The following is a 10,215-nucleotide window of genomic DNA, read 5'->3' as shown; positions in this document are numbered from 1 at the left end:
TGCAGGGTATTCTGACATACAGCTTTCAACATAGCTTCATACTGACGATTAGTGCAGGATTACATTAAAATATAGGATACATAAGGATCATTTAATAATGTATTGCTAAGTGAAAGAACAGTAAAAGTGAAATCATAGGTTCTTTTTTTTTAATTTGTGTGTAATTTCTCTTTACAAAATGTAGGATGGATAATGGCTTCAGAGAGACTATACAAGCTAGTTCAGGAGACCCGCAGTTCCAAATGTCTTCACAGCACTACCACTGCTATGCAGTGACCTATGATGTATGATATATATGTATATATTCAATGTCTGCTGCAGTCCATCTAATTAAATCAGTCTTATTACACTTTGTAATGAAATGTGCTGCATATATATGTTAATGTGTAAATATTCATATTCATATACTATTCATATACATCTATTTTGTAAATATCTGTGTTCTTTTCTACTACCGTTAGGAACTATGCACCTAGGTTTTTCACTTAACCTTACACCTGTTTAATGTGACATGACGTGTGTGTGTGTGTGTGTGTGTGTGTGTGTGTGTGTCTACACTTGCATTTTTGTCAGCAGCCCCTTTGTTTCAGTAATGAGTAAAATTGCTCTGATGTGAAATCTTCATTTACATCTTCAAATGACCACCCCTAGTTCTCTGATTTACTATACTTTTAACCCAAACAAATGAGGACAACTCTTTTTCATCTAGATTATTTTAGTGATTTATTAGATCACAGCTGCTGGCTTCATTACTACATAATAGCACATTTCTGGATTATACATTCATGCCATGTTTAATTAATTCAATTCCAAATCCAATCACGTGGCTGTCCTGTTGGGGTGAACTCTTTCAGAGCTGCTGCTTGGTTTCTGGAAGAGCTTGGATGAATTCCAGCAGGGTCTTCGAGCTTTTTTTTTTTTTTTTGGAGGGGGAGGAGGTTACAAATGTTGTTAAATTGCTTGGACAGTCAGCAGATACATAGTGAGTCATGTAATGTATATTCAGACTCTGTTGAGCACTTGAGTGAGAACATACACTTTAACTCACCTGCAAAGGCCAATGTTAGAACAGATGGTCGCTGGATTATCAGTGGTAGAAAGCTCCTCCACCAAGACATCGAAGTATTGGTTGATCATTCTCTTACACATAGACTTCAGGAAGCCAATCCCATCACAGACCTTGTAAAGGCTCGCCTTAACTGCTTCCTGTGGGGAAGTTTTAACTGTTTAAGAGATTTGTATTTTGTGACTGTAGTTTTGTGACAGTGTGTGATAGTGGACACTCACTGTGCCTGCGTCACTACCAAGGCTTCTTTTCAGCTTCTTCATGGCCCACTTACATGCCCAGCATTTACCTGGGAGTTCAGCCCCAGGCATTTGCAAATCCTCAGACTCAGTAACATCCTGAACAATAAGAGTGCAAATATTAAAACAAAGACTGCCTAAATTAGTTCCTCCATTAGCATGATATGACCAAACCTGTTGGATATGAACAGTGGTGCTATATAGGGAGAAAACTAAGGGCCTGTGACTGACAGGAACCCTAAAAATGTATTAATTGAGTATTTTGGCAGAATTGTAAGAGTTCATGGGGCCAAAAATCCTTTGTTGCCCCCTGGATATGAAGTCCAGGACCATTGTGGTTCCCACAGCACACTGCTTTGATCATGATATGGGTTATAATGCTTTATTGTTTAATGTTCTGAGTGACCATAAAATATTTCAGGAAAAAAGTACCAAACTCTCAAGATGCTCCTCATCAATTTTCAGGTACTCCAGGTGCATCGCACAGGCTACAAATCAGAGGACGACAACACAAACGCCTTTAAACATACACACAAGCTATACAGTGATCTTCTAGCTTTAACTGTTTGGTAGTTGGTGTGGTCATTCGTGTGTTACCCAGTTATTTTATGTAGTAAGTTAAAAGCCTAACTGTAGCTATGTTATCATCGCTGGTCTTACCTGTGCCGATAAGTAGAAAAGTGAACAAGACGTTCTTGAGCATGGTGGTGATCAGAAATCAAAAACGTGACTGAAGTGAACTGTTCCAAGCTGACTAAGTGGTACTTCAAGGTTCCTTGGTGGTCTTTTTATAGCTTTTATAACTTCACACTTTTTTTTTTTTTTTACTTGGCCACCAACCACAAACAATGGTTTCACAAATGGTGTAAACATGAAGATGTAACTGGTATATATGTAACTGAAAGCTCTTACATTACTGACCATTATGAACTGTGCTCTCATTTAAGAAATGATTTCTTTTGATTTCTGATCAAACAACACAGTCTGAGGTCCTTCTTGGTACATTTTTTAATAACTTAATCAAGTATTACCCTCCTATTCAACTGCATCATTTATTAAGTATACATGAAGTATATATTTAGTATTTATTTAAGTATACTTTTATGGTGCATAATTGCAATATATCAGTGACTTTCAAACAATGCACATATTATGTATAATTCATTATGAATAAAACCCCTTATATTTAAAGAAAAGACCCCTCTCTTTGCTCTGTAACAGAAATGTAATTCCATGCATTTATAGCTGCAGATTTCTTTAGGGTAGAAAAAATGAGAAAAAACAAAGAACATTTTGAAGATTTATTTGCGCAAAAGCACTGACTTCAGCACTGTTAAATAATGCACAGTCATTAAACATGTATGACCCACATATATCTTATCATGCAGTTGCCATGATGGAATTCAAAGCTGCTGTTGGACTTTTGGAAAAGCTTGGAGGTATTTCGGCAGGGGTTTTGCTCTGTAATAATCGAGAAAAAAAAACACATTAAGTTTCCAATAGAGGTAACTCACTTTTAAAACTTGTAAAAACACAGTAGTTTAATGTTCCTGTTGTTTTTTTTAGTTAAACAGATTTGCTGTGACTCACTTGCAAATGCCAATGTTAATACAGATGGTTTTCGGATCATCGCTGGTAGAAAGCTCCTCAGTCAAAGTGTCAATGAATTTATGAATTATTTTCTGACAAATATTTTTCAATAGGCCAATGCCATCACAAACTTTGAGCAGTTTCTTCTTTATCGCCTCCTGTGGTGAAGTTGAAACCGTGTGAGAGTTTGTCAGGATACGTGAGGCGTGTGATTGTAGTAATGTGACTGTTAAAACTCACCGCCTTCTCGTTCTGGCCAAGGTGAGTTTTCAGCTTATTCATGGCCCACTTACAAGCCCAGCATGGACCTGGGAGTTTTCTCTCATTCATCTTCTGCTCTTCAGCCAGGACATCAGCCTGAGCGACAGCCTGAACAACAGCCTGAACGAAATCCTGAGAAATAACAGAACAAAGGTCATAAAAAGGCCTATTTACACTCCTCTTGCATGATGTGACCAAAACTGATATGAATTCATTACTGGGACCTTGGTTCCAGTAGCAAACACATTTGATAAGACACAGTCAACACATTACTGGAGCTTAAATCAGCTCTGTACTGACCATAATGCTTTTCTATATCAGTAAAGTATAGCAGTAAAAAAGCGTACCCAACTCACATCAAGGGTCTCCTCGTCAGAGTCAGCTTTCAGGTATTCTAGATGCATTGCACAAACTGGAAAGAAGAAAGGGACAACACAAACTTCTTTAAACACTCACACACACACACACACACACACACACACACACAGGCCATGTGTGCTCTTCTAGCTCTAAGTGTTTTAGTAGGAATGATCATTTTGTTGTTACATTTTGTTGTTATTTTGTTTAGTGACATAAAAGAATAAAAGACTGAGTATGCTGTAATTGCTGATCTTACCTGTGCCAATGAGTAGGAAGGCAAGGAGGATGCTTCGGGGCATGGTGATGTTCAGAGATAAGCGAGATGTGTGAAATCTCTCGAGGTGAAATGACTTTAAGATGCGCCGGGGGTCTTTTATAGCTCTCTAGACCTCACACTTTTTCCACCCCTTGACCACAAATTCATGACACAATTCATGTGTTCATGCTTTTGTGAACAGATTAATATTCAAGTTTTATTAGTGTTTCAACAAACCAATCTTTTCCATGTTTGGTCATTTTAACATACACACACACTAATAATAATAATAATAATAATAATAATAATAATAATAATAATAATAATAATATTGTACATCGCTGGCTAAGACTGCATGATATAGTTTTTGCTACTTCTGTCACTCTTGCTCCTGTATTTGCATATTTGGGAAATTATTTTAAGAGAGATTATATTGTATAAAAAATAACTTAATGGGAAGTTGTTTGTGTTTCCTTGTATTTTAGCAGAATTCATTTGCTGTGAAGTTAACACATGCAAAAAACCTGCAAAATTCCACAGTCTTTATATAATAGCAGGAGTTCAAAGCATTTAAATCTCCGGAAATCTCTCCCACAGACTACATTATTTTAATAGACAACACGTGTATTACAGTAGCTTTACTATGAAGTTTTGCCTTTAAAATGTTTTGCTGATGTTTTTAAACTACTGGCTTTCCTTAACTAGCAGTTCAAACAATACTGTACAGAAATATACCAACATATTTCCCACATTCAGCCTCAGTTTAGGGTCATTAACATGACTATTACAATATCCAAGCACGTTTGTTCACTTTTCGGCTACCAGTGGTCGTTTTGTCTGTGTACCTTATGTTGTGGGTGGTCTGTTTATCCACACACTATAGTCCCATAACTATTACTGCACCGGATACCTGGCCAGCCCGTGTTTCGTTACTGTACAACCCTGTATTAGTATAATGACAGTAAAGTTGAGTCGAGCTGAGCTTAGTTGAGTTTAAATGAAATGAAATGCAATGAAACGAACTGAAATGAATTTCTTTACTTCTCTCTGATCGGGCCTGATCGGGCCTGATCGGTGTCTGTAGCGGACTGTGCTCCTCCTGGCCAGGCGGAGGCGCCGCCGCTCGGAACACAGCCGTGTAGAAACAGCAAGGAAAGCACCATGGTGAGCAAGCAAATTTACCTCCTCTCCACCTAGACAGTTTGTTTTATGTGAATGAATTAACTCACACAAGTAACATGTGGGCGGACGTAATTTATTATATATTGATTCATTTAGTATTTTATTTGTCTTCGTTTATGTTTTTGAGGTCTAACGTTAGCTTGGCTGTATAGCTGTCTATGTAGCACAGCAGGCGTTAGCTAGTTAGCGCTAGCGGACTACTGCTTCCTCTCATAACAGCTCGGGTAACTTTCTAAAATAGCAGGGAGCTTAGACTGCAAAGGTAGCTAGCTAAGTCCCTCTGAGGTAATGTGCATGTTGGGAATAGGTTGGGTACTCATGTGATGTTGATTTTGCTGTGTAATGTTACTGACTGTGTAGCTGTGGTGGCAAATCCAGACCTTCAGAAAATAAACATCTGCGCTAGTGTTTTGTTCCGACTGCCTGGACGGCTCTGCTGCAGCCCAGCTCAGCCCAGCTCAGCTCAGCCCAGCTGAAGTGGAGAGGTACTGGAAGACAGAACCAAATACTGGCGGGGATTTTTAGCTATATACTTTCCGAAATACTGGATTTGTCACCGCTACTGTGTAGCATTTCGACCCATATCACTGACCGAGGAGCGGCGCTGCTTTCCAGTATCTAATGTAGCTTAACGTTTATCATTGGTCCCGTGTTTAGGTTGCTAGCTATGTGTGTTAAACTGATTTTTTAATGAAATATATCTAGCTATTATCTAATGATCCGAAACTTTGAGCTTTTAAAACAAAAAAAAAAAACAACAGTGGATATATACAGCTCCTGCATGAAGAAACACGCCACTTCAATTAAATGATCAAAAATGTAGAGGTAGTCTTTCAATCAGCGTATAACTTTGTATGATTTTGTATTTCGTACACATAAACCTTATATTAATATAGAATAAATAGAGTAAAATATAGCTAGAGTATTTTATTCCAATGCATTTTGGAGCACTTCTATTAGAAATGACCTTTCTGAATCCATTAACAACTGCCTAATTCAAATGATGGCGTTGTGAAAGGTCTTAATGTAACAGCAGTAATATAAAATGTAATTATTTGGGGCAAAACTAAATATGCAGACCTCTGGGTTGATTGCTTAAGTTCAAGGTAAGGAAATGAGAACACTAAAAATGAAAAAAATAAAAAATAAAAAAAAAATATATATATATATATATATATATATATATATATATATATATATATATATATATATATATATTTAAGAATGAAAAAGCAAACAAGGAGTGATTGACATTAGCAGCCATGCTGTTAAAGTGAGTTTCAAGTTACAGATGTAAATGTTCTGATGTTATGTATTCTAATCTGTAATTGTGTTAAACAGGGTCAAAACCAGAGCGGAGGACATGGCCCTGGAGGGGGGAAGAAAGATGATAAAGTAAGTAAGTGTAGTGGTTGGTGTGGCGCAACAGATAACACCACTGGGGTTCAATTCCCAGGCTGGGTGACTATACTGCGCTACACCAATAAGAGTCCTTGGGCTAGACTCCTAACACTACACTGACCCACCTCTGTAATACGAGTTACCTTGTAAGTCGCTCTGGATAAGAGCGTCAGCTAAATGCCGTAAATGTAAATGTAAGTGATTGTGTGTGTGTTGTGTTTTATTGAAAGCCTGTCAGTTTGCAGTAAGCTTGGCTGATAAACAGCTAACCACTAACAGTCACCTGTCATTAACAGGATAAAAAAAAGAAGTACGAGCCCCCAATCCCCACTAGGGTTGGAAAGAAGAAGAGGAAGACAAAGGGACCTGATGCTGCTAGCAAACTGCCTTTGGGTATACAAAATTTCTAACAAGCTCTTAAAAGAAAGATGAAAAATGACATTCAGTAAGCCATGATATGTTTGGATTCTTGTACTTAGTCACCCCCCACACACAGTGCAGACTGAAGCTGCTGAAGCAGGAGAGGATCAAGGATTACCTTCTGATGGAGGAGGAGTTCATCAGGAACCAAGAGCAGATGAAGCCACTGGAGGAAAAACAGGAGGTACTGTGTTTTACTTCTATGTAAGACTAAGGCTGTACGACATGGGGGGGGGGGGGGGGGGCAGTGATACAACATTAATATTATTATTATATTAATATTGTTATTAATAATGCTCTTGTGTATTCAATATTAAAGTGAAATACATTATAGTAGGCTTATATAATCTGCCTGGAAAACGTTGTAGTATGGTTTCATTTAATTTGACATTTCAAATAATTTGTTGGTTTCTTCCTCTACAAGCAAGACATCATCTCATCATCTTTTTTGTTTGTTTGTTTGCTTGTTTGTTTTTATAGGAAGAGAGGTCTAAAGTTGATGACCTGAGAGGGACACCAATGTCAGTAGGAACCCTTGAAGAGATCATTGATGACAACCATGCCATAGTGTCCACATCAGTTGGCTCAGAGCACTACGTTAGCATTTTGTCCTTTGTAGATAAAGACCTTCTTGAGCCGGGCTGTTCTGTTTTACTAAACCACAAGGTACCAGTATTTTCCACTTCGTGTTGCACCTTTTATCAGTGAGATCACTAAGTTGGTTGATGCATAGATGTAGTAGAAGAGGGATAATTATTTAGTTTTGTCAATGCTGACTATGTGCAGGTACATGCAGTGATTGGTGTGCTGATGGATGACACTGATCCATTGGTGACAGTGATGAAAGTAGAAAAAGCCCCTCAGGAAACATACGCTGATATCGGAGGACTGGACAGCCAAATTCAAGAGATCAAGGTAATATACCTTTTTTAACTGTAACTTGTTGTACATTTGCTTTTCTTGTACATGTTGAAGTATGATTCTAATAGTGCTCATCAATTTCTTTTAATAGGAGTCTGTTGAGCTTCCTCTTACACACCCAGAGTATTATGAGGAGATGGGAATAAAACCACCTAAAGGAGTCATTCTCTATGGCCCACCAGGCACAGGTCAGTCAAATTGCCTGTGAATTCTCCATTTAAATGATTAAATCACCCACTACATGTGTTGATTTGGGATATTCTGCTATTTAGGAAAGACCTTACTGGCTAAGGCTGTGGCCAATCAGACATCTGCCACATTCCTGAGGGTGGTGGGTTCAGAGCTGATTCAGAAGTATTTAGGTGATGGTCCCAAACTGGTCCGAGAACTCTTTAGAGTGGCAGAGGAACATGCTCCTTCCATTGTCTTCATTGATGAGATTGACGCTATAGGAACAAAGAGGTATGGCAGATTTACGCATTTCTGTGTCTCATCCTTTAGTGAACAAATGTGTAATTCTCCAACGCTGCTGCTGTGGCCATATAATGCCCCAGCTGTCTAATTCTTTCTTTTTGTTTTGGAGCTTTTAAACAGACTACTGTAGTTAGACAGTCCAAGACACCATGAGCTCAGTGCCTTTTCAGACAAACATCTTTTGTGTCTTATGGGTCCTAACAGTAGGTCCCCCCTAAAGGTTGACTAAGTGCTACACTGTTCCAAAAAGGCTGTCTTCTGTAGAATGGAGAAATGTGTGGCCTGCCAGGAATTAGTGAATACATGTGTTCAGGCAGACTGTAGAGTTGTAGTGGTGTGACTAAGCCTTGCGTGTGGGTTGAGGTGTACAAATAAGAGTGTGCTTTGACTCTTTGACTGTGAGAAAACTCCAGATGTAAAGACAGAAATAGAAATGTGGTCCCTGTGGTTACTAACCTTGCCCCCTCCTTTTTATATTGGTCAATGCGTAACTTAACAGCAGCATTTACTTTATTTTATTTGTCTGCATATTAATTCTGCTTTCAGAACACTTGCTGTGATATATAATGTGTGTGTAATATATATATATATATATGTGTGTGTGTGTGTGTGTGTGTGTGTGTGTTTTTTGTTTGTTTGTTTGTTGTGTCTGTAGTAAGCACATTTGTTTAGTTCTGATGGGTTTTCTGTGTGCCCTGTGCAGGTATGACTCAAACTCTGGTGGTGAGAGGGAAATCCAGAGGACCATGCTGGAACTCCTGAACCAGCTAGATGGATTTGACTCTCGTGGTGATGTTAAGGTCATCATGGCCACTAACCGAATAGAGACGCTCGATCCTGCACTCATTCGTCCAGGTATGCTAATAAACTTCAGTCTGCCACACAGCCAGGGCATTCTGTGGGTTATTGTCTGGGATTTTTTTTTCCACTGTATGTTAATTACATTTCATTAAAAAAAGAAATGTGATGTATGATTCACTGCTAAGCTGAAAAGTTGTATGTTTCTGCAGGACGAATCGATCGTAAGATAGAGTTCCCTCTGCCAGATGAAAAGACTAAGCGCAGAATCTTCCAAATACACACAAGCAGGATGACTGTGGCAGATGACGTAACTCTGGATGACCTTATACTGGCTAAAGATGATCTTTCAGGCGCTGACATAAAGGTGAATTTCAGAAATTATATGCTGTCTCAAACACCCCTATATGTAATGTCCCAGATCTCAACTGTATGACTTACATCGAGATGCATGATTGCATGATAAAGTGTAAATTACTCTCCTTCTGTAGAGACAAACTTTCATGCTGCAGATGCCCCTGAGATTTTGCTCAGGCAAACATGCTACAGCTTTGTGTAAATGCAAACTGTGCTTCAGAATTAAGAGCACTACTGCCACCTTCAGGCATGTTCAGTCTACATGAAGTACATAAACAGCAGGATCATTTTAGTATCATATATGAATGTAATAGAATGGAGTTAATCATTATACTCTGTGATTTTTCAAATGTGGAGGCAGTGTGTGGACTATATTGTAATGAATCTGCATTGTTTTATTCAGGCCATTTGCACAGAGGCAGGGCTAATGGCCCTGCGGGAGAGGAGGATGAAGGTGACAAATGAAGACTTCAAGAAGTCCAAAGAGAACGTTCTGTACAAGAAACAGGAAGGGACTCCTGAGGGCCTCTACCTTTAGCTGCAATGATCAAACTCCAGCCCTTCCATACTAAAAAACATTTTTTTTTTGTTACGTTTACTTCTTGAGCCAGCTTTTATTTTCACCCTCATGCAAATAAAAGTATTGCATTTCCAGCTTGTCTCTTTATAAGCCATGGGTGCTGGTTTGGCTAATAAGGACACTGCCTTGTTCTTGGTCTTGTATTACAGGCCTCTTAAAACCTTACAAATGGAAGCTGGGCCTGCTTATTTTGTACAGATATAGCTGAACATGTTAATGTGTAGCATGAAATGATACCAGTAAAAATGCTAAACTAATCAAATGTAAGTTTCCTCTACTCTGTATGCAGCTTCTTATATACCGTAACACA

General features: G+C 38.6%; 3 protein-coding genes across 4 annotated transcripts; 1 reads left to right on the top strand and 2 right to left on the bottom strand.

Annotated features, from left to right (window-relative positions):
- Window positions 1-714: 714 nt before the first annotated feature.
- On the bottom strand, window positions 715-2,056 carry LOC140564757 (antimicrobial peptide NK-lysin-like). Its single transcript, XM_072690391.1, has 5 exons — window positions 1,966-2,056; window positions 1,738-1,793; window positions 1,288-1,404; window positions 1,049-1,206; window positions 715-908 (listed from the first exon to the last, which is right to left on the bottom strand). Exons 1-5 carry the CDS (start codon window positions 2,006-2,008, stop codon window positions 851-853), a joined length of 432 nt encoding a protein of 143 aa, XP_072546492.1. The 5' UTR covers window positions 2,009-2,056; the 3' UTR covers window positions 715-850.
- Window positions 2,057-2,592: 536 nt separating this feature from the next.
- On the bottom strand, window positions 2,593-3,959 carry LOC140564204 (antimicrobial peptide NK-lysin-like). Of its 2 annotated transcripts, none has more exons than XM_072689422.1 (5): window positions 3,773-3,959; window positions 3,504-3,568; window positions 3,136-3,288; window positions 2,896-3,053; window positions 2,593-2,766 (listed from the first exon to the last, which is right to left on the bottom strand). In XM_072689422.1, the coding sequence occupies exons 1-5, from the start codon at window positions 3,813-3,815 to the stop codon at window positions 2,709-2,711; spliced, it is 477 nt and encodes a 158-aa protein (XP_072545523.1). In that variant the 5' UTR covers window positions 3,816-3,959; the 3' UTR covers window positions 2,593-2,708. The 2 variants fall into 2 exon arrangements, with proteins under 2 accessions (XP_072545523.1, XP_072545524.1); XM_072689423.1 differs by having other exon boundaries at window positions 3,513-3,568.
- Window positions 3,960-4,909: 950 nt separating this feature from the next.
- Window positions 4,910-10,167, top strand: psmc1a (proteasome 26S subunit, ATPase 1a). The gene is made up of 11 exons (XM_072689421.1): window positions 4,910-4,936; window positions 6,296-6,349; window positions 6,652-6,748; window positions 6,835-6,959; window positions 7,256-7,441; window positions 7,562-7,690; window positions 7,788-7,884; window positions 7,969-8,158; window positions 8,874-9,025; window positions 9,181-9,335; window positions 9,729-10,167. Exons 1-11 carry the CDS (start codon window positions 4,934-4,936, stop codon window positions 9,861-9,863), a joined length of 1,323 nt encoding a protein of 440 aa, XP_072545522.1. The 5' UTR covers window positions 4,910-4,933; the 3' UTR covers window positions 9,864-10,167.
- The last annotated feature ends 48 nt before the right edge of the window (window positions 10,168-10,215 follow it).

The sequence above is a fragment of the Salminus brasiliensis genome, chromosome 10 (genome assembly GCF_030463535.1).
Source record: "Salminus brasiliensis chromosome 10, fSalBra1.hap2, whole genome shotgun sequence".
In the NCBI taxonomy this organism is placed as follows: Eukaryota; Metazoa; Chordata; class Actinopteri; order Characiformes; family Bryconidae; genus Salminus; species Salminus brasiliensis.
The sequence above is the reverse complement of the archived record's forward strand: the minus strand, read 5'-3'. Positions and strand labels throughout refer to the sequence as shown.